The sequence below is a fragment of the Pholis gunnellus genome (assembly GCF_910591455.1).
Source record: "Pholis gunnellus genome assembly, chromosome: 19".
Lineage (NCBI taxonomy): Eukaryota > Metazoa > Chordata > Actinopteri > Perciformes > Pholidae > Pholis > Pholis gunnellus.
In genome coordinates, this window is record NC_136546.1 from 12330045 (window position 1) to 12353888 (window position 23844).

Sequence of the window (23844 nt, forward strand, 5' to 3'; positions counted from 1 at the left end):
TTGACCAAGGACTAGTGTGTGCAGTAGATGATGTGTGATGCTATGCAATAAATCATCCTATAATGTAAACAGTCCAACTGCTGTCTCCTACAGCATATTGTGAGAAGCCTTAAAGCAGGTTTAGGAATGTTGTGAATGTGGTGTGCAGCTGATACCATGCAGCACTTCATGCCACATCACATTAGAGCTGCAGTGATAGTAGAGTAGACCTGCTGAGTGTGTCTATTGTTACCAGATCAGGGTCTTTGGTTAGTTAATGTAATATTAAATGGCCAACGCCTTCACTCTCATCAACACCTACATAAGAAATGGTTCCCAGTTGTTATGTAGGGTCAAGTAAGGATTCATCACTTCCAACTTAATTATCTGTGCAGATCAGAAATACTTCACAACCAGATCCAAATATGTGTTCAGTAAGTTTCTCTGGTGAACATTTTTCCTGTTCTACATTATTTTTGGTTTCATATTTCTCAGAAATAAAAGGTTTTATTTGATACTACTTGCATTTTAAAAACCTTTCCATGCCGTTAAAACCAATATTTCTTCTGATATTCCGTTTTTTTTAATGCTGCAATCAGTGATTTTCCAGTTATATATTTACAGCATGTTTTATGGTTTGTTGTTGAGCAAGTCCTCCCTTATTACATGGCGTGTTTACAGTTGTACCATCTATTGACGCTGACTCGCTCTCTGAATCTGTCCGTCTACCAGGGTGAAGAAGTTGAGGGAGACCCTCGTGGCGGTGCAGCAGTTGGATAAAAACATGAGCAGCCTGCGTTCATGGCTGGCTCACATCGAGACAGAGCTGTCCAGACCCATCGTCTACGACAACTCTGACGACCAGGAGATTCAGAGGAAACTCAACCAGCAGCAGGCAAGTGGGACCACACACATTCCCAAGCAGAAGAGTTTATTGATGCCTTTAAGGAATGAAAAATGAACCAGCACATTCTCTGTTTGAGTTACAAAATGTTTGATTAAGGAAATGACATCATGTCTTGCACCCATACTACAAGACATATGCACACTCTGATGTGCAAGCAGCTTCACAGACACAAACAAGCACACGTGTACTTTTCTGAAAAAAGTAAACAACAGCAGGGACATTATGACTCAAACTGCGTTGGTGGAAAATGAGTGGCACTGAATCACAGGAGGAAATCACAGCGTGACTCGTGCGTACATCTTCGGCTGTTTGTTTCAAGCTCGCTTTCGGTCAGTATCGGTATCCTTCCCGCTGCCAAGATGCAGCTCTAAAGGTGAACTGGACACTGAGACCCCACTGACCTCCTTCCTCTCCAGAGCTGCAGAGTTAGCAAACTTAGACATTTACTGTACTTAAAGCAGGCTGACTGTGTTCATTTTGGACACTATTGCTGAACTAATTTATGGCATAAAAGACACATGTGGAGCAAAACCACGATGTAGGGTCAGGAAACATCACGCAACATTTAACAGCATTTAGAGAAATGCTGAAAGCTACATATGCAGCCTTTTAAGTACTGCAAACATATGTTATTGTTCTGACTGACTTGCAGGAGCTGCAGAGGGACATAGAGAAACACAGCACCGGAGTGGCGTCAGTGTTGAACCTGTGTGAAGTCCTGCTCCACGACTGCGACGCCTGCTCCACAGAGACGGAGTGTGACTCCATCCAGCAGGCCACCAGAGGGCTGGACAGACGCTGGAGGAACATCTGTGCCATGTCCATGGAGAGGAGGCTCAAGTCAGTGCCTCTTTGATACATTCAGCTTTTATGTATCTGCATTCATATGCATGCACTGGGGACATCTTTTGTCTGGTTTAAGAGTTTTCAAATGAGTTGAGATGTTTATATGTAGAACTATGTTGTGAATGGGCTATTCAGTATTTTAGATGTATGAGAATATATGAAAAAGCACTTGATACCAACTTGATGCTACTTGTATTTAAGAAATTTGACCTTACTCTGCAATTTTATCTGTGCAGGATTGAGGAAACGTGGAGGTTGTGGCAGAGGTTTCTGGATGATTACTCCAGATTTGAAGATTGGCTGAAGACCTCAGAAAGAACAGCAGCCCTGCCTAACTCCTCTGGAGTCCTGTACACTGTCGCTAAAGAAGAGCTCAAAAAGTTTGAGGTTTGTCTATTTCACTTTCGTTGTCAGAATGTCTTGTGAATGACAGTTGCACAGTGTTTGCATGTATGCAAGCTGAATTGGTAGCTTGTTTTAAATGTTGTGTTTTTTTTTTTATACGTGCGTGCTTTCATGTTTTTTAAATGTCAGACATTTACATTTCTCCACGTGAGCAATAGATCATAGAAAAAAAGAGAGAAGAGTGTCATGTTGCTCAAACTCGTTTGCTCTGGTCTGCTCAGCTGCTGCAGTCTGTCTCTGAGCACATTCCTGCTGCCACCAGTTGGATCTGCACTGTTTGTGCCTGATTGGATTCATGGGTCATTTTGAGGATTTTGAGCTTCAATATTTAATGGACGTTTTTTTTGTTTATATATTATATTTGTTTGTGTTTGTTTTTTTGCATTTTCCTTCTCACTGCAAAACAAAAAACATGTTTACAGATTTTGGGGCCATCTGTAGTTTATTGTTTGTGTTCTTTGTGCATGCACATAAAAAAGCTTTGAGAAAAATGTAATATTGCGTGTGTTTCCCAATACGTGTGTCCTATTCAGAGCTTTAATTTGTGTGTGTTTGGATATGTGTGTGTCTTTTTTGTTGTTGTTGCAGGCCTTCCAGCGTCAGGTGCAGGAGTGCCTGACCCAGCTGGAGCTCATCAACAAGCAGTACCGTCGCCTGGCCCGGGAGAACCGCACTGACTCGTCCTGCCGCCTCAGGGAGATGGTACACGATGGGAACAGGCGATGGGATAACCTGCAGAGGAGGGTGGCCGCCATCCTACGCAGACTCAAGGTAACATTTGTTTTACATTGTTGGCTCGATGGCTGACGTTTGCAAGAGTTAGTTATGCAACTTTGGTTCTAATATCACAGCTCCCCATTAGCTCTGATAAACTCTTCTATTTTTCCATCTGGCCACATGCTGCATCAATGAACGATGTCCATATCCAATAATATCCTCGTACTTGAAGCCACTCCCTTACTTCCTGTACTCACTTACATTTTTGTTTAGTTAAAAAGATAAAGAGCAGCAATGAAGCATATTTGTTTGTTTGTCTCTCTGTGTTTATTCAGCACTTCATCAGCCAGAGGGAGGAGTTTGAGACGGCACGAGACATTATCCTGGTGTGGCTGACTGAGATGGACCTCCAGCTGACCAACATAGAGCACTTCTCTGAGTGTGACGTCCAGGCCAAGATAAAACAACTCAAGGTAAGACAGAAGCATTGCTTGTTAGATGACACAACAAGCCAACATGATACATAACACAACCGCTGCAAGAACAGTGTATTTATCATCGTTTAAAATGAAGAACCAGTAGAATAGAAAGTACAATAAACAGGGTATTTATTAATATATGTCTTGTTTTGTACAGTATACAGTAACCATATTGCTCTGCAGTTCATTATTAATTATTTTGCTATGAAATCTTTGTTTTGAGGCTTTAATTTTAGATTGGCTAAATTGTGATGGTAACTTTCTGAAATGTAAACATTTAATTGTGTACATAACTAACTAAATACTCATACCAGTGTGAGATAATCAGCATTATTGTTAGATGCCGTTCTCTGACCTCTGCTATGTGTGTGTGCTTCTCAGGCTTTCCAGCAGGAGATCTATCTGAACACGGGGAAGATCGACCTGGTGTTCAGACAGGGCGAAGCTCTGATTGAGAAGAGCGAACCTCTGGACGCAGCCGTCATCGAGGAAGAGCTGGAGGAGCTGCAGAGATACTGTCAGGAGGTTTTTGGACGAGTCGACAGATACTACAAGAAACTCACACGACTGCCTGTGAGTAAAGATAAACAGACGACACACATCAGGTAGCATGCAGAAGTGCTTTAATGTCATCCCACAATAAAACAATATTCCTCTGGTAAGTTAATAAGAGGTTAAATGTTTGATTCTTGCAAAGAGGCAAGAGAATCAGATTTTTTCTGCTGAAGTAGTGTTCACTCCATAAGCTTTTGCGTTTTCTCTAATGTTTGCATTTTTCTGGGCCTCCCACCATCTCGCTTTCCTTCTTCTACTAATATTTGCGTGTCTCCCAGCTGGTAGACGACGAGCTCGATGGTTCGGACCGAGAGCTGGACATGGAGGAAGGCGGCGAGCTCTCTGAGCTGCAGTGGGGCGACTCCTCTCTGCCCCGGACGTCCAGCCGTCCAGCCTCGGCTACGACCGCCCTCATCCGGGCAGAACGCTCGGGACGGGACACCCCGGCCAGCGTGGACTCAATCCCGTTGGAGTGGGACCACGACTACGACCTGAGCAGAGGTCTGGACAGCCCTGGAGGACGAGGCCCCGGGGAAAGAGGCCGAGGGCAAGAGGAGGAAGATGAGTATCTGAGGACGGCTGTCACAGTGCTGTCAGGTTGGTGAAATCAAATGGAGTATATGTACGAATGCTGATAAAGCAGTTTGAATCAAATATGAATGTATTGAAATAATCATTGTTTCCTCACGAATTTAAGACATTCAGTGGGTCACAAAAAAATTATAAATCATAAAGCAATAAATTATTATACAAACGTGTGTTTCCAGTATTGTAATGTGTTAACATGTTGCTGTGGAAGCTGTGGAGCTGGAAATCTCAACCAAAAAGTCTTCAAATGAGGTCCAGTCATTTCTATAGATCTGGCATCAGTTACTCTCAACGGCGCATCTTTTTAAACGAGAGTTCTGAGCTGAACATCCAGATCAGTGCCGACTCATGAACAAATCTTTATAAATCCATGCCCACATTGTAAGTAGCGTATGTTGTATGTCTCTCTTCCCAGATGTAGTTATCCCAGAGAGCCCAGAGGCCTATATAAAACTGACCGAGAACACTTTGAAATCGTCCTCCGGTAGGAAACAGCAGCCCCCTGGTTCTGATAAGGAATGCCTCAGCATGACATATGAGAGCACGCCATAAACATCGACTAAAACTCATTCAGACTGCATGTCCCATCATCCAGAGAAACCTTGGCATATTAAAAGTGCAAAGATGACCTTATTGCATGCCGAAGTCCAGATCACTAAATGCTAATCTCAGCCATTGCTTTTTTACTTGTGCGTGTGTGTTTTTTGGTCTTTCATTTCACAGCTAATATCGTTATTAATATGATAAAAAAACCTGACTTCTGTGTTGTTTTCTGTTATTTTGCTTTTCAGACTAATGCATGCCATCACAGAACCCGTCTCCACACCAACAGCATGCTAATAAAGAAGTCATCAGTCCTCCTACTTTTCTTGAACTTGTTGTGGTCTTTGTGCAGGTGAGCCGGGCCAGCTGGAGGCCAGTCTCAGACAGCTGGATCAGGCTTTGGATGCCGGTCGATACCACCTCCAGCAGAGAGAGTCCACCGTCAACAGCTCCAGCCCCGACATCGACTCCACATACATGGGCTACGTGAGTCCGGCACATTGCGACATGCACATGGGATTGTAATAAGTTTTATTTCAAGTCAAAACGTATATCATTGACATCATCCCTCCAGATGCGTCTGATGGGAGAGTGTCGGGGCAGTATAGACGCCGTGAAGAGAGCAGAGGGAGAGCTGACTGAAGACGAGGATGACATGCCAGGACTCACCAACCCCACCAGCACAGACACTCAAAGTGCAGGTCGGTTACATACAAACAAACACATTTAATGATAGATTACACCTTCCCATAAATACTGTGTGAGCCATGTTAAGTTTATGTGATCCGTTTCCCTTCAGGTGTGATCGAGCGCTGGGAGCTGATCCAGGCTCAGACTCTGAGTGAGAAGCACAAGCACAAGCAGAACCTGCAGCAGTGGCAGCAACTGATCTCAGATCTGCAGACCATGCAGGGCTGGTTGGGTCAGTCTGAGGCTGAACTCAACCAGCTGAGAGGACTCGATCTCAGCACCGACATACACACCATCCAGCAGAGAATCAAGAAGCTCAAGGTACAAAAATGTGGATTCATTTGTAGGCCAAAATCTCAATGCAGCAGAATAATCAGATTTCTTGGAAGCTGTTATGAACTCCTTTTGGTTGCATTTGGAAATTGGAACCATCAGTTTTGCTTTTATCTGAGTCAGTCCCTGAACAATATACTTTTAGGAACTGTACATGAAATACAGTTTGTCTGCAGTAATTTGCCCCCACTGGCCTTGTTCATAATGTCCTATTTCACGTGCAGGGTGCTGACAATTATCTTTTCTCACTCTTACAAACGCACACACACACACACACACTCACTCCTTAATACCTAGTCCTGCTGTCGCTGCGCTGCTGTAAAGCATCGGCAACATATCACCATTCTATGACACATCCCTCTGAACCCTAATGACGGAAGATCACACTCAGCCTAATCTTGCTGCATGTCTGTTGGCACCTCATCTTTTCTCAGCATACTCTATCTTGTAGCCAGTCAGTCTGGCCACGGTTCATGGTTCAGTGTCATTATAAATAATCTACCACATGTAGATGCTGTTTTGATTACTTTCCCCTTTTGACTCGGGCCCTCAGGAGCTGCTGAAAGCGGTGGATGCCCACAAGTCAGAGGTCTTGTCCATCAATCTGAGCAGTGCCGAGTTCCTCCAATCAGAGCCTGACTCTGAGGAGGCGTGGGAGTTGAGGGACAGGCTGAAAGAGATGAACACACGCTGGGACCGGCTCGGTACCTCCCTGGAGGACTGGAGGGAAGAGCTACAGCGGGCGCTGATGCAGTGCCAGGTACGGAAAAAGAAAAAAAAAACACCCTCCTCTAATTTTATGTTGCACCTTCATTTGTACATATTAATACAAATAAACCTTTTTATAACTTTCAGCCATCTCTATATAGAATTTTGCAAAGAAATTGTTTTATATAGTTTTTATATTATGAGATGTTTTATTACATTTCATCCTGACTTTTTAATTGCTCTATATGACATGCTGCACTATGACTTCTTATACTATACTTTGACTTTATGTCATAACAAGGCCAAAACACATAGCTAATATCAACTGTGCCGTTTCAGGAGTTCCATGAGATGAGCCACGGTCTGCTGCTGTGGCTGGAGAACATCGACCGCAGGAGGAACGAGGTGGTGCCTTTCCCCCCCAAACTGGACCGCGAAACCTTACGAGCTCATCACAAAACACTGACGGTATGTCTTTCCGATACGAGCAGCAGACTCACCATTAAACAGTAGCATTAATACAATGTCTGATGACAGATACTAATAATCATAAAAACAAATTACAGAAAGATATGTTTAAAAATATAGAAATAACTAAGCAGATAAACATGAAAGCCAAAGAGGCAAATATTGTCCACATTGCTGACTCCTCGGTCTCTTTTTTTTCTCCTGCAGAAAATCAAGCGTGAGCTGCTGGACTCGCAGCAGAAGGTATCGTCTCTTCAGGAGCTGTCGGCTCAGCTGCTGGTCAACACCAAACCTCCGACACTGCTGCTGCAGTCGAAGGCCTCGGAGCAGATCCAGGCTCAGGGCAGCGAGTGTCTGGAGGCCCGGGAGAAGGTGCACGTGATCCTGAACAGGCTGAGACTGCTCCTCAGGGAGGTCAGCTCAGACCTTCAGGAGCTGGAGAGGAGACTGGAGACCACGGACACACGGCAGGTCAGACAGACGCTGAATATAGAGCGAATGAACGAGGGTGTCGCTCTATGTTGAAATTACAAAAGCTTTTTCTCCATTTGGACTATTTTTAGATCTAAACATGAGGGTGACTGTTGTCGTTTTGGTTTATTTTTCAGGATTGCGTACCGTTGCCTGTTGGCAAATCAGAAATCTGTGGATCAGCTGGTCCTGAGTCAGAGGTGACTGTCCAAAGTCGCAAACGATCGGTAATGTTTCCCCTCATAATGTTCCCCCTCTGGCTAGCCTCCATAAAGTAACATCACAGTCAACTTACTTCCTTATTCTCACTTGACTCCCCCTTTATTTTTATTGATAATATTAAAGTGTTCCCTTTTTCAATTGCTGTACTGCTGCCCCTCCCCCAACCCTCATTGTTTTGCCCACACCACGTTGATCTGCCAAAAATGTACAAGAAATCCTGGCTTTTCGTTTCACATGATACAGCTGTTCTGTAATAGCTCATTTTGGAATTCATGTCTGAAAGAAATTACATTTTTTTCCTGTTATAACTATTTTAACTTAATGATTGAAGCATATTTAATTCTGTTAGTTTTGTTTGACTTGAACTAATTTAGTCTAGAGAAGCCAGATTTCTTGGTTCTGAAAGTCAATCACCGCCATTGATTATGTTGCTGCTCTTTTGTTGTTAACGGTTCCTTCTCTAGCGATGTTATGGCTCTTTATGTTATTAGTTTTTTCTCTCATCTGAGGCTTTGTCTTCATTTGCCCTTGACTGAAACATTCTTTTCTTTCTTTTACCCCCTCCCTGCTCATTGCGTGGTACAGCCTCGAGGCAAAAGTAGTCAGGCCCACCCAGGACACCCTAAGAGCGGCCCGCGCCACAGGTACCTCTCTCCTGGACTCTAGAAACACGGGACGATGATGGAACCAAAGCTATGCCCAGAAACGTGATTTCTATTCAATCAATCCATGACAAAATCATTTAATCACATTTAAGCTATGTTTTACTCATTGCAAAATATACATGAGATTATTAGATCATGTAGATTTCTGGCTTCTTTAATTGATTGTTTTCTGGGCTTTAACCCTGCGTTCCATGATCCTCCCTTATTCTAGAGAACATGTTATCAGCTCTTAAACGAGTGGGGAATCGCCTACATCAGGCCGCTCCCTTTCTCCTTTAAATGTTTTATTTCACTGCATCTCTTTGCTGCTTTTTGAATGGCATCATGAAATGTCTTTTTTGTCTTTCCTCTGTGAGTGACTGTAGCACTCTCCTCCACTAGATGTCATTGTCTGAATCCCGGTGACCCCTCAGCCCTTGTTCCTTTTAGCTCTGTTTTTCTTTCTTCTTGTTTCCTTCCTGTTTTATTCTCTTCATAGTTGAAAGGAGGATATGATCCAATAACTCCTGCTTTTCCCTTCTACCTTAACTCCCACCTTGTTTCCTGTGTTTCCTTTCCAGACATCTTAACTCGCCCACCTCTGACTCTCTGTCATTTCTGGTCTAACTTTCTATGATTTTTAAATAAACACAAACAACAACACACAGGCCTGGTGAAGCCTAAACAAGTCTTGCCATAAGTGTTCTCCTTTACATGCGAAGCAAACACTCTTTATCTAACATGAACGGGGCTTTTGGAAACAAAGCAGGAGGGGTTACCATGAGCTACATATATGAACACACACACACACACACACACACACAATGTGTACATGTTGCTCATGCATGCTTACAGCAGCCAGGTGGACTAAATGATATTGGAAGGCCATAGAGTGAGAGAGGCTCATCGAGGATGAGTTAGTAAGAACATGCTGTGACTTCCTTTGAGTCTTGGCTCTAACTGTGGAAATCTGGCATTTCTCCGTCCTCTGTTTGGAATGAGACGTGGCATTGAACTCTTACACACTCGTCTCACTGGGAGTGTGTCCCCCCCCCCCCCCCCCAGTGAGACGCAGCCGGCTGTCTACGAGTGTTTGTGGTTTTCTTAGTGTGTTTGTGCCTGTTTTGTGTGTGTATGCAGGTCTACTGTACACGTGTGTCTCTGTGTTCAACTCTGTGACTCTCTCAATCTCTCTGACGGTTGAATCTGGTTCTGTTTGCTGCATTTTTACTTTCCTTCCTGCTGAGTGTTTGTTGAGTCTTCATTCGTCTGTCAGACGTGGGTAAAGTAGTATTTGCAAACACGTTTGTTTTAGCATTGAAATGTCAGAAGTGCCAGATTTATTGCAACCACAGATTATTTTTCTATATACTACACAAAGAAGTTACATTAATTATTCAATGAAATTTGATACAAATATTTTGACGTGAAATAGTATGACTTTTTAAGACATGCTATATACTATGACATTTAATGACAAACTACACAATGCCTTTACAATTATGAGATTTATGATATTCTATAATACGACTTTTTATGACAATGACATATACTATTACTTTTTAATGATTTGTTTTACTTTAAATACTATGACTTGTGAGACATGCTATACTAGGACATTTCTATGGGTTACAATACATGACTTTTTGTAACAAACACTGTATATACTATGACTTTTTTAGTGACAAAATATTTGATAATCAATTAATCTGACAATTATTTTGTCAGTTACTTGTTTGGTCCATTAATTGTCAGAAAGGGTGAAAAATTCCACAATTCTCTAAACTATTCTACAGTGTGATGTTTTTTCCAGCAAACCTTTCAAAACCCGAAGACATTTTATTTATGACGACGTAAAACAGAAAAAACTTCCATTCTCACATTTTAGATGCTGAAGTTTTTTGCTTTAAAATTACAAAAACCTTTAAAAAATACAATATTACGGGATTTTGACTTAACGGGATTTGCAAATACTAGTGAACTCAGGTCTGTTCTCTGCTGTGTTTAACTGAACTCTGTGTCTTCCGGCAGCCGGAGCAGATCACCAGGCGCCGCTGGCTGCGTTTCCTCCCGTTCTGACCTTCGGGATGGCGTTTCCTCCTCCTCCTCCTCCTCCTCCTCCTCAAAAGGCCCGTCCTTCCTGCTGCGGGTCCTCAGGGCTGCGCTTCCCGTCCAGCTGATCCTCCTGCTCTTGATCGGCCTGGCCTGCCTGGTGCCCATGACCGAGCAGGACTACAGCTGCCACTACGCCAACAACTTTGCCCGCTCCTTCCACCCCATGTTGCGCTACACCAATGGACCTCCGCCCATATGAGAAGCAGCTGAACGTCTACCTACTGCTTTGCCAAGGACTCCACTGAATGTTTCCTCTTCACCTAGTGCCCTAAAGCAACAAACTCTTCCCCTGCTGGGGCGCTATCATGCTTTATGAAGTGATTCAGAGGTGATATGAAGACTTCTCGCCGTTATATTGCACACCCACTCTCCTGAAATCACCTCAACCCTTTAAGTCCACTCTCCAGTATATATATGGACCTTCATTTGGAGAACCCCTCTCCGATATTTCCTGTTTTAACCCAAATGTGTATATTATTTTTTAAGGTTTATGAAGAAACCTGAGAAATCAAAGCACTATTTATATACTGTACGTTGGGAGCCAAAGTCGACCGTGCTTTTTAGTCCATGATATCCAGTGCTGCTACTATTTATTTAGCGTTCAGTTTATAGATTGTTAGTATTGATTAAGCCTCGAGTGGGATATTGTACCTGTACGTTGTACAGTAGACCTGCAGTTTGAGTAGCATTCATTCAGTCTCTGATGTGAAGCTTATTTCCAACAGACACATTTGAAGAGCTACTCAGACCTGTCGACGGAGACCAGCTCAACGGGAGAACTTCCTGAAGGATGAACTTAACGTTTTCTGCTTGAAACATTTTATTGGAAATGTCTTCAAATGGCGGTAAAGCTCAAATTTGCCCCATTATCACCGACATGAGCGCTGTCGAGCATACTGCTCTGAAGCCGTCCAGCCAAGATGGCCGACTTCTTTCCCCGCTAGCCAAGGCATTTATTCCTGTTTTTAATTTCAGTATTTCATTATTTGGGGTAAATATGAGAAAAAAAGACAGCTCTCAACTGATAAGTTTGTGGAAATGCCTTTGAATACAGGCAGTTATTTTTGTATCTTTCTGTTTGAGCATGCACTTGAAAGTCCGCTTTTAAGAAAGCCAAACGATCACTTGTAGTGTTTTAGTAGACGGCTGCGACATCAAATAGTGAGCTTTGTAATAACTGCGATAATTATTCTGAGGATCAGAATCTGTAAAAAATGATGAAATATGAAAATGTTATTTATGTATGTACAGTTTGTTAATGCCGACTTCATGAAGAATACTCTTTGTGAATAATAAAACATGAAATATTTATCTCTGTGTTCTTTTGGGGTTGACTTTGGGATACAAACACAAAAACAGTGAACAACATTTTTCACCATGAATACTTTTATTTTTATGCACAGTAAACTAATATGTCAGCTCAGGTTTGACTGGACTTACACTTAACTCAAGAGGCGAAATCATTTATGTTTTTGTATTTTATGGAGGCTTTCCATACGTCTGTGAAACAGACTCCAGATTTGACTACTTGAAACTACAGTAACGTCATCTTTTTGTTTAGCATTTTGTTCCGAGCAAAAGAGTACAGCTTCAACAATTAATCATTGGAGAGGAATATCTTCAATAACTATTTGGCAATTAGTCATTTTTCAAGCAAAAAGGCCAAATAATCGATGGTTGCACCTTATCGTGTCCGTATCAGATATTGTCTCAACAATCTGATCAAATTCTGTTCTTTTAAACAGAAGTAAAAAAGTATTGCATATGTGCACATACATGATACATTTTTTGGAGGTGTGTAAATCCAGCCATGTAATCACAGAGTTTGTGGATGAACAATGACCGGTTGTAGCTTTGAAGTGTTGAACAACTGCATCAAGTCAGATTGGAGCCACTCGTAGCTCAGTCTCTCTGCCACACAAACACATATTTAAGACAAAGAAAAAAACAGCAACTTTGGTGCAGGTAAGCATAAAGAACAAACCAACTACACACAAGAAGCTGTGGATAGGGGGACGTTTCTAACAAAGCTTAGCTTCCTTCATTATGTAATCAGTGTTCTTGGATTTGATCCTGTAATTTTTAGCTATTCAAAATTCAACGGATGTATCCTTCGGCACTGATCATTTCACAATTTCATCATTAGAATAATTTTCTTTCAAAATATATAGAATTTTAAAATTGTGTGTGAACAGAAAACACAATACCTGATTTTAAGTCATTAACAATATTGTAATTTAAACACAAAATAAATTAGTTATTTTAACCAGTTTTATCATAGTCAAGTGCATAATCGTCCTTATTATGTAAAAGTCAAAATAAAGCCCAATAGCCCCTTAAAGCCCAGAGGAAGTGCACTTTGGTCTACTCAAGGCAAACAAAGAGAAAGAATTAGCTGCTCCTCATTTAAAGCTAACAGAGTGCCACAAAACGACCTCACACCTGCCGTCTGATAATAATAAGCTGTACTGTAAAGTTGCTAGAGGCTGACTCAAAATCACAGATATTAGCAGCATAATAGATTAACTGCATTGACGCTCATATTGTAGTGAATTGGAGTAGTGCAAAGGAAAAATATAATGCTACAACTATAAAATCACTTAATTTATAAATAATTATCTCATGAAATGAATTAAAATACAACCATTATGTATCATTCCCGAACCCCTCTCATTGTGTACTACACATATCTGTGCTCTGGCTCATAGGATGTGGGTGCAATCAGAATGGGACCCTCCGTACTGCAGGACTGTGGGGGCTCTGCTCGGGCTGTCATGGCTGACTTGGGGTCCTGAACTGGAACCACCTGAAGAGATGTTGTCGCTGGTGGTGCAGAGAGTCTCTCCATCGGCGTGGAACCATGGCTCACCTGGTTTGTCTGGGCGGTGGGCGTCCAGCATCTCGAGCAGCAGGTCGTACAGAGGCACTTTGTTCTTGCACTTCATGCTGTAGAGATGCTCCATGCCTTTGTTGCTGCAGAGAGAGTAAACAAAAAAAGAAAAGGGAGATGAGGAAATACGCGGTTTAGGAATCAGTCAGTTAACGGGGGAAGCTAGTTTCAACATACCATGAAAGCTAGTATATGTGTTATAATATGTCATAAAAAAGTCGTATTATAGTATGTCATTAAAAATGTAATCTTATAGTATATCATGAAAATGTTGTAAAAAATGTAATTTCAAAATAAAATGTCATAATATAGTGTATGGTAAAAATGTTGAAAAAAAGGTAATTGTAATAAAGCGTCTTTAAAAAATGTATAAGAAATAGTATGTCATGAAAACGGGATTAAAAAGGTCAGTGTAGCGTGTCAGGAAAATGTCAAGAAAAATATTCAATAGTATGTCATGAAAACGTAGTTAAATAGGTCGTTAATGTATAATATATCATAAAAATGTCAAGTAAATAGTATGTCATGTAGACGGGATTAAGAAGGTCATGGTGTAGTATGTCAAACATTTCATGGAAAATGTCATAGTATAGTATGTCATAACAAAAGTCATAAAATGTCATAGTTTCGTATAGTATAGTATTTGTATATTCTATGTAAGTACGTTGAGAGCAACATGAAAACCGGAGTCAAATTCCATCTATGTGTACGCATACATGGCCAATAAAGCAGATTCTGATGTCATACAATAGTATAACATGAAGACATGATAAAAAAAATGTCTTAGTATAGCATGTCATCAAAACGTCATAAAATGTCATAGTATAGCATGGCGTGAAAAAATGCCATAGTATGTAGTATGTCATGACAACGTGACTCAAAAGGTCATAAAAAAATGACTGTGTGTCATAAATGTCATGAACAATGTCATTAAAAAATGTTGGGTATGTCAAAAAAACATTAAATATCATAGTATATATATAGTCCACTATAGAGTGAGTGCGCCATTTTTTAGTGGTGTCCGAATGTGTAGGGAGAATTATTTTACCCTATAGAGTGGACACAAAGCATCCCACAATGCATCGTGACAAGTAGTGTTCAATCCATGGTCACTCATCTAGCTTAAAACATGTATTTTTTTTTTAACAGATGGTCCACTGGCTGACGTTCATCTGGCACGTTTTAATTGTGCGATAGCAATGACGTAATCACTGAAGCATGATTCTCAGCAGAATATGTTGAAAACTAGACACGGTGACAACAAAAGAGCCATTTTTATGATTTAATTTCACCTCATGTGTCTGATGTGGGAGAGCAGGAGCAGCAGCTGGGCCTGCCGTCTCGACTGCTGCTGCATCGAGCAGCCCGATTGGCCGATATGATGTATGAGAGTGTCTGTGATGGTGTCCAGCATGTGCTGAACTGCTGCGGTGTCGTGGAGGGGCTCCATAGTGGCAGTGCAGAAAGAGAAGGCACCTGACGTGAGAACAGAAACAACATCATTTGTTAGGTTAATGGACCTTTCTGTTCTTGAAAAGACACTTCAGTAGAAGAAATACATCTCATATAGACATGCTCATGTGAAAAAAACTCAACTTGAAACTCACTCAACTAAAAACAAGTCGGGGATCTGACTCACACATGGACATAAGAGCAGAACATTAATTACAGATGCAGTATTGCCCACACAGCAATCAAACGTTCATCTGGCTCCAGCAGCTGCACCAGTTGTGTCATCCCATTGGTATTTCGGGTCTACTCGGTTTCCCATATAGAATATCTCAATCTCCGGGACAAACACGGGCCTCTTGTTGCCTCTTGTTGTCATGGGAACATTTATCCGGCGGATTGAGGGTACAGGCCTTTCCAGAACACTCTGTTCGCCTAATGTGCCCGAGTAGCGTTCAGAGCTACACCTCTGTGGGCGTAGTTTGACACCGTTCAATATTTACTCTCGGGAACAAAAGCGTAGACCTGCGACAAAGTGGTGTGGGATTACAAAACCACAGTAGAGAGCTTTTGTTTTTATTAGGGACGCATCCGATGTAGCGCTCAGCCTCACCTGAGTTAAGCAAGATGATCGCTTTGAGACAGACAAACTCCTCAGGTTTGAGTTTGAGCAAGCGGAAGCGGGAAGTAGTGGCCAACAGCATGTCAAAGATCTCAGCCATGCCTTCGACACAGTCGCCTTCGTTCCTGGAGAGCAGAATGAAAAGAAAACACGGCGGAATGGTTTTATTGCTCTTTTCTTTTTGTATAAAAAAATTCCGGAAATGTACACAAAAAACAGAGCCCAACATCTGAGCTGCAGCGCACCATGAAACTATCCGAAGAGGGGCCAGATAAACGACTAATGGACCGAATGACTGTAACGCTTCAGTTGTCAGCACAGTTTGAAGAGTGACAGGAAGATGGATAGTATCCAGTGGCTGGAGTGCGAAGATTCAACTTGGACAGCACAGAGCCAAGAGAATCCGTCAACTCTGACCCACAGCGGTTTAGTCATCGAGTCCATTTGGGGAGGACACTCAAACAGGGACCAGGTTTTAGAGATAATACTCTGTAACACACTTTTGAATCAAAGGGCATCTGTCTGCATGTCTCCCTCGTCCTTATCTCTGTCTCCACCTCCCTCTCTTTTTCACTCAGAGGTAGACACTGTGGTTTGGCCATCTTGTTTACTTTGAACATGGGGGGGTGGAGGGGGGGGTGAAGGGAACAGGCTGTGCCGACAGAGCAGAAATCCATGTACGCATCTCTATGTTTTTGTCCTCTCTGTTCGTCATTTAGCTCTCTCCTCCTCCTCCTCCTTCTTCCTTTTCCATCATTCCTTGCATTGATTCCTTGATTGAATCTCTGTCCTGGTTATCAGCTCAGCACAGTAATGATGAGGGGTATTTCAGGTGAGAGAGAGGCTGTTCTCTACTCCGTGGGGGGCATGTAATTATTCTTTCAGTCTAAAGGCGGGCGTGTTGGGGTGGCACAATGGCTGGAAAGGTGTGAAATGGGAAATCTACAATGCTGATGTATCACTCTTAAGATTCGTGTGAGAGTGAGAGAAATAGGGAAGAAAACCAGCTCCAGAGAAACAGGGTATGAGAAAAGTAGATGCATGTCATAGAGAAGGCAGGTGAGTATTCCTGGCTACCTGTCTAGTATAAGGTCCTGTGCAAAGATGAGTTTGCCGGGGCAGTGGATGGACCTCCAGATGAGCCCGAACATCAGTACCTCCAGCCATGAGCTCTCCAGCAGTTGCACCTGGTCATGGAGGCCCAGCTGCAGGAAACCTAGACAAACACAAACGTGCATTTGTACAAGTATTCCGGTGAAAGGTGATTCGCACGAAAAAGTAGATTCACACACGTTTTTATAGCAGCCGTCCAGAAGCCATATCAGCTCTTTGACGAACAACACTGGACACTGGGCTTCACGCCAGGAAGCGATACGAGAACAAATGTGCTCTCATTTCTGTTGGAATTCCCAATTTGTTGTTGTTTGGTTTAATAGTGTCTGAGAGCACTCAAGATAAGAAAAAAGACATCTTGTTTTCACAGTCCACAAATTGTTTATACAGCACAAGGAAACATACGTTTTAAAAATGAGGAACATAAATAAATGCCTGAATATTAGAAAATCTAATTTATATTATTGTTTGTTTTAGAGTAATGCTCCTCAGTGCTTTTTGATTTTCCTGTAACGGCAGTACTGCCCACTGGAAAAAAAATTAGGCGAACAGAGTGTTCTGGAAAGGCCTGTACCCTCAATCCGCCGGATAAATGTTCCCATGACAACAAGAGGCAACAAGAGGCCCGTGTTTGTCCCGGAGATTGAGATATTCTATATGGGAAACCGAGTAGACCCGAAATACCAATGGGATGACACAACTGGTGCAGCTGCTGGAGCCAGATGAACGTTTGATTGCTGTGTGGGCAATACTGCATCTGTAATTAATGTTCTGCTCTTATGTCCATGTGTGAGTCAGATCCCCGACTTGTTTTTAGTTGAGTTTACTTTGTTTCAGTTGATTTAACAGTTCGTCGATTTCAATACTAGTTAAGCTCGTCTTCTTCTTACATCCTTTTTGGTGGCATCTCTCCAATTTTAGAGCAGGTGTCAGAGTATTTATACACGGCACAATGCCTGTCCTTAGAGAGTGTTTAAAGGGCGTTAACTATGATAAACCATCCGCCACACACCTCCAATTTATGATCAAATGGGATTCCTCATTCAGCACACCTGGGTGAAAGCAGATAGGGATGGTCAACAATGTTTGGTGCATCGGGAGTTGACTTATCTTACTTTTTCTCTTAAAAAATTAAGAGAAAATATAAGAGAAATTTAAGAGAATGTTGCTGCATGAGACCCAATATTTGTTTTTTATCCTGATCTACAGATGTTATTTGTAATAAAGACCAAATAGTCCAGATAATCCAAACAGACAACACTCTGGTGTCGATAAGAGTTGTTGCATCAGTGCTGATTAATTGGAGCGGTGGGTGTTAACTGCAGTACGGTGTGGAATATAAATGTCTTTTTGTGCACCTTCATCGCTTCTATAAAAAATGTAAAATGCATGCTCTTGTTACCTGGCAGGGAATGGCTACTTAAATTAAATCACCTGAAATCTCTGCACTCGTACGAAGCGTTATCGCCGGCACTCAGCTGTCTCAATTCATACGCAATTACAGCCAATTCACTCCCATTGTCCCCCTCTGTACCCGGTTTGGGACCCCTCGCAATTTGTGCCTTTGGGCTTTTAGTGACGCACAAGGCTGTAATACTCATGTGTACATGCAAAAGGGTGATGTGTTCTATACTGCATTTAGGCTCTCTGGGGTGCTAGGGGATTGGCCAAACCGTCCTCTCAAAGGTGATTGACTGTAATAACCGTCGCTGTAATGGCTCTGCATTCGTGTGTGTGTGTCCATGTGTCTCCCATATCTATCAGAAGCTACAAGCATAAGCAATCATTTTACTTTATTAAACTGGATGTTCTGGCTCAAAGACCTGATGTCAATGAACCTTGAGGAAATTAAGTTTGCACTGAGAGGCTTTTATTTCACTTATAATCCCACAATCCAACTCTTTTATAATCTTAATGTTCTGCGCTACTGTTTGACATTAATCAGCGTTCTGTATTTTTTTATGTTTTCAGTAACTGTATCTCCAATCTTTTAATGGGCTATTTTTTTTAAACATTTTTGTACCTTGTCGATAGCAACAGACAGCAGTGTATCTGGAGTGTGGGGGCGCCTGTGGAAGTGAGCCAAAGAGGCCTGTTAAAAGGTATAATATTCAACAATTTACTAAAAACAAAGTCTCACATAATCCCTCTCAATCATCACTTATGACCCACCAAAAACACAGCTTCACAACACGCCTGACATACAGAAGTCAGACTTCAACAAAAACATGTTTAGAGCTTATTATTTAACTTTATGCTCACATGTTATCCACTACGTTATGTACCATTCAGTTTTAGGGAAGCTACATCTTATTCCCTCAACACTTACAGACACAGTCTGTTAGACAACAACAAGTTATTTGTTGTATCTAAAACCGTGGTGTGAAAAGGACAGTTGGTAAATGATACCACCAACTGTAATATTTCCCTACAGACCACATTGCAGACAGAATATGTTTGATGTTAATGGACCATGAATGTAGCCAGACTCCTGCCAAGTCTCAAGAGAGTCTTAACAATTCCACTTATTTTTAGGCTTTTGCTCCAAAACAGAATTAAGGCCAGAACATGAAAGCTTAATATCAACATCTGGTAAAGTAATTGTCATTAATCTGTCTCTATCAACAGCCTCTAGATACTGTGTTACAGTACCTTTGTACTAGGGCTAGCAGACGTTATTGCTCCTTCACATTTACATTGTCGTAATCTTTAATAAAAAATGTATTTGGAAAAATGATATCTTGAAAAACATACACTGCATTATGTACTCAACATAGTACTGAAAACTGTTTAAGCGTATTAACTTGTGGTGTGGCTACCTTGCCAGTCTAAGCAGTACCTGGAAGCTTCTTGGCCCAGGCAATCATGTGGACTAGCTCGTTATCGGCCATGCTGGTGAGCAGGGTCATCATGGTGACCTCGGTGTAGGGTCGGCTCAGCTTCTGACGAGAGCACAGTATCGGGGGCTCGGCACACTGGAGCAGGAGGAGCACCTGGGGAAGCAGCAGGGAACCCGAAAAAACAACGTAACCAGAAAAAATCAAAGCGTCAAAGAGTTAAAGCGACAACAAACATATCTCAACATCCACCAGCCACATGCTATGTAATTATGTGTGAATATATGAATATTCATGGCACCCGTTCGTGCTTCTTTCAGAACAAGGTAACAAGTGTCTCCACCTGGTCAGGAGGCATGCTAGTCAGCATTGATTTTCCTCCACCACAAGCGCTGCTGATGCTGCTGCGTTTCCTCCTGTCCTGGGAGGGCACTGTCCTGTGCTCCAGGTCCTTAGAGGCCTTGTCTCCGTCACTGAGGTCAGACCGTCGTTTGTCACGCCGCAAAACACGCCCACGGTCCTTGCGCACACCTTGAACAGTAGGGTATTAATACATAATTACACACAGAAACCAAGAAAATAAAGCCGCAAACATGCACGCACCCGGTGCCAAACAACCTCGTCTGGCTTTTTCCTCAACACCGCTCACACACAACTTTGTATCCTGTTTTTACCACAAAGTCCAGCGGTGAAGATTGCATGGATGCCTGTGTGATTCAAGAAGTATGAAAACAAAATGTGGGTGTGTTTTAATCAGCACTCGTACTCCTTAAGAGGATATCCCTTCAAGGTCATGTTAAAGTTAGTCTCAAGCTTATCTGCATCCACCAGGACTCTCATATTTGTGCCAATCCTCTCAGCAGAAGACCGTGGTTGATCGATGGCAATTTTGAAATTTGTTAAAAAACGAGGGCAATCAAATTAGCTTATTTTGCTGGAATTAAAACAACATACAGAAAAGCTAAGTTCTGCAAAAAGAAAACAAATCGTAGAAGGCTTATCAAACAATTTAACCAAAAAGAAACAAGTAAAAACAACAGGACAACCAATAATAACACAACTCAATTTAGTAAAAGACACCAAATTGGAGAAAAAAAAAGTAAATCTGCAAAATAAAACGAACTAAAAAAAGACTTTGGTCCTGGAAAAGATGGGAAATCTCCTGGTGTGTCTACCCACCTCCTTTCATCATGCCCACTTCGTAACACTTTCTAAGACGGCAAGCCTGGCAGCTCTTCCTCCGATTCCTGTCAATAGTACACTGATTGGTTGCTGGGCACATATAGTCATTGTGACCTGAAATGGAAAAAAATCCATTACTTCAAGACTCCCACTCCAGTGTTCAGTTGAGATTTATGTTATTTAGTAGCCAGGAACACTCTATTCCCAGTTTAAATGGATCTGAGATGGAAAAAATTAAAACTCGTCTCTGTCATTGCCATGGAGACTATTGGTTTCTTTAAGACCGGTCTTCTATAACAAGACTTCTCAATATGCCAGAGCGTCATATCACAAAACTAACATGGCTACAAGTGACAACGGATGTTTTTATCTGCACACAGAGGCAACAGTACACGGAGGTTGTACATCCTGTAGTATGAACGACATGAGATGCAAATCCAAAAATGGAAAAAACAGAAACACTTAAAATATTAATTCTACCTTCTTAACTTAAAATCTCTCAGTTCAATATCACAATTTATGACACATATTTTCCCTCTTTATCAAACTCTCAGTTTCACAATATCACAATGTATTTCTAAGCTAAAGTTTGCTCACTTCACTTATATTTATAATTCTCCATGACAGACACATTACTTAAGTCGAAGCATTTCTTAGTCACGATCTCTCACAAACGGGTGACGTTTTGGGAGTAACATCCACTGGTCACAACTGGATGAAGGCGACAGAGTATACCTACCCTGGATGCTCCTCTTAAAGAAGGCCTTGCAGCCCTCACAGGACCACACCCCATAGTGGTACCCAGAGGCATAGTCGCTGCACACGGCACAGAAACGCGTCTCTTTGGCCATCTCAAAGCCCCCGGCCCCCGCTCCGGCCCCCGCTCCGGCCCCTGACTCCACCACACTGTACGACTCGTCGGTGGTGCCGCACTGGTCCTCTCTGGATACGGACTGCTGACTGGACGGTACACTGGACATGTCACAGGACGTGGATTTCAGATCAGTTGAATTATGTCATTATGACAATAAATTGTGATGCAGATGAAATAATCTACACATAAATAAAAAGGACATTTTGTCAAAAATTGCTCTCATAAATGTTTTATGCCAGCAAATACTTATTTATCATTCTAACCTTTACCGTACAAACTTTAACTTGGCAGTGGCAGAGACTAAAGCAGAGTACTATTTTCCACCTGAGCCAGGAAGCAATCTGTACGTGTACTTTGGTTGTTCTTACGTATTGTTCCTTTTTCAAGGTCTTTGACAAAGTCCTTAATCTCTGGAATTAGAAACCAGGGCATAGCTTGATCCCTTCTATTGAGATAGTGGCAATGTTTTGTTCGAAGCAAAAGACAAAAAAAAAACACACACAATGCAGTTATATAATTCTTTATAACTGCATTGTGAGAACTTAATAGAATGCCAATGGCATAATTTGTGAGCGAAAGTTATTAAATACAGTTATGTGGCAAAATGGAGACAATACAGTAAAATTAAGGGGATCATTATTTTTCCTTCATGGATATTATTTTTTGAACTTTGTGCTGGAATCACGACAGTTTGGTCAAAATCAAAACTGGAGAAACAAATCTGACTTTGATGTGTTTTAAATGCAATTCTTTTTTTCATTTAAATAATCAATAAAGCACAAACTGACCAAACAATCAGACTCAAGCAGAGTAATCACCAAACTTACCTCGATTAAAAGCAGTGATTCATACTTGTTGACGCAGAGCCTAAAAAAAAAAAATTCTTTCCAACCACACAACAAACACTTTTGTCAACTGTTATTCCCTCACCTGTAGACGTGTGTTGAGGTGGTTTCCAAATAGTGGTGGCTGGGTGGGTGCAAAAAGGGGCTGAGTCGGGGGCTTGAGGGTACAAACACTATAGGACTGGTAGGCCCACTACCCAGGGACTGAAGGCTGCCATCTGAGGGTGGTCTGTGGGAGTCTAGCGGAGCAGAGTAGAAGCCAGGGGTGGAGTGGCTGTACAGAGGTGTTGGGGCAGGGGTGGGGGCGGCATAGTCGTAAGTTCCTTCCAGGAAGTCCACAGTGGCTACCCCTCCAGACCCCCGGCTCTCTTCAGGGTACATGTCACTGAAGTGGGCAAGTGGTGCAGGCGAGGGACGTTGCGGGGAGAGGGTCTCCAGTTCTGAAAGGGCTGGGCTGATCCTGGGTCTGAGTAATGGTCCACGAGGCTGTCTGCTCTGCGTCGGGCTCTGCCTGAGCAACATCACAGCACAACAGCACTGATATGCAACATGATTTAGACTTGCTCTCCCAATTGCTGAGAGGGGGAGTGGAGACGAGTGCTGCTCCCTCTCTCTCCCTCTCTCTCTCTCTCTCTCTCTCTCCTTTATTCCAACAAAGCTCGTCAGGCAACTTGAAGGGTCCACTATTCTTCCAGTCACTTTGCCCTATCTGCCTTGAGCTTCCGCCCACCGCAAAAAAAACAAAAAGACACCCAAAAAGACTCCTCCCATACTAGTGGGATAAAGAAAGAGGAAGATAGACAGAGAAACAGTAATTCCAAAATAACTCCCCTGTCCCCTCTCTCTCAATCTCTCTCTCTCACAACCCCACTATAAAAAGGTTCTCTTCCAACTTCACCTTTCTCTTACATCGAAAAGCTTTTGTTGTAGCCGGCACCCAGAGGAAAAACATCTGTAAAGTAGCAGGGAGATGTTTACCAGATACTCCGCAAGCTAACAGCATGACGTATGAGCGGCCTATTTCTGTAGCCATGTTATTGAATACACCTGAGACTGCAGTAAATCAAATCAGTGTGGAAATGAGAGACATTCGGACAATGGTTTTAAACGGTGGCGGCTAAAAGAAAGCCCAAATCCACCACGATACACTACTCACCTCTCACACACGAAGCATTCTCATATCCTCTCCTGTGAGTCGTCTCGCTCCCTCTTTGCTCGTCTCTCTCACATCGCTGACTCTCAGAAACCTAGCTGGGCTCATTGAACACAATGGGAACAGCGGAAAGGTTAAAAAGACGATAAACAAATGAAAGATGTGGCCAAATCGATAACCAAATCACGGTGCGTTTTAGTGCCAGGTCA

At 42.2% G+C, this 23844-nt stretch overlaps 2 protein-coding genes across 3 annotated transcripts in view; one reads left to right on the forward strand and one right to left on the reverse strand.

Annotated features, from left to right (window-relative positions):
* Positions 1-11979, forward strand: part of syne1a (spectrin repeat containing, nuclear envelope 1a) — a gene marked incomplete at its 5' end in the record, with an annotated part of 110052 nt that extends 98073 nt beyond the window's left edge. The window contains 17 exons of the mRNA XM_079180047.1: positions 712-874; positions 1539-1726; positions 1969-2119; positions 2726-2908; positions 3190-3327; positions 3715-3906; positions 4167-4485; positions 4892-4960; positions 5372-5505; positions 5594-5720; positions 5819-6030; positions 6596-6802; positions 7090-7218; positions 7426-7689; positions 7827-7916; positions 8497-8555; positions 10587-11979. Coding sequence (XP_079036173.1) covers positions 712-874; positions 1539-1726; positions 1969-2119; positions 2726-2908; positions 3190-3327; positions 3715-3906; positions 4167-4485; positions 4892-4960; positions 5372-5505; positions 5594-5720; positions 5819-6030; positions 6596-6802; positions 7090-7218; positions 7426-7689; positions 7827-7916; positions 8497-8555; positions 10587-10869 — 2908 coding nt within the window. The 3' untranslated portion in view covers positions 10870-11979. The remainder of the gene's footprint in view (positions 1-711; positions 875-1538; positions 1727-1968; positions 2120-2725; positions 2909-3189; positions 3328-3714; positions 3907-4166; positions 4486-4891; positions 4961-5371; positions 5506-5593; positions 5721-5818; positions 6031-6595; positions 6803-7089; positions 7219-7425; positions 7690-7826; positions 7917-8496; positions 8556-10586) is intronic.
* A 94-nt stretch (positions 11980-12073) lies between these two features.
* esr1 (estrogen receptor 1) lies at positions 12074-23725 on the reverse strand. Of its 2 annotated transcripts, XM_079180049.1 has the most exons (10): positions 23639-23725; positions 22568-22993; positions 21503-21735; positions 20761-20877; positions 19925-20112; positions 19584-19737; positions 16709-16847; positions 15623-15756; positions 14853-15036; positions 12074-13643 (listed from the first exon to the last, which is right to left on the reverse strand). In XM_079180049.1, the coding sequence occupies exons 2-10, from the start codon at positions 22861-22863 to the stop codon at positions 13373-13375; spliced, it is 1716 nt and encodes a 571-aa protein (XP_079036175.1). In that variant the 5' UTR covers positions 22864-22993; positions 23639-23725; the 3' UTR covers positions 12074-13372. The 2 variants fall into 2 exon arrangements, with proteins under 2 accessions (XP_079036175.1, XP_079036174.1); XM_079180048.1 differs by lacking the exon at positions 23639-23725 and having other exon boundaries at positions 22568-23190.
* Positions 23726-23844: the final 119 nt, after the last annotated feature.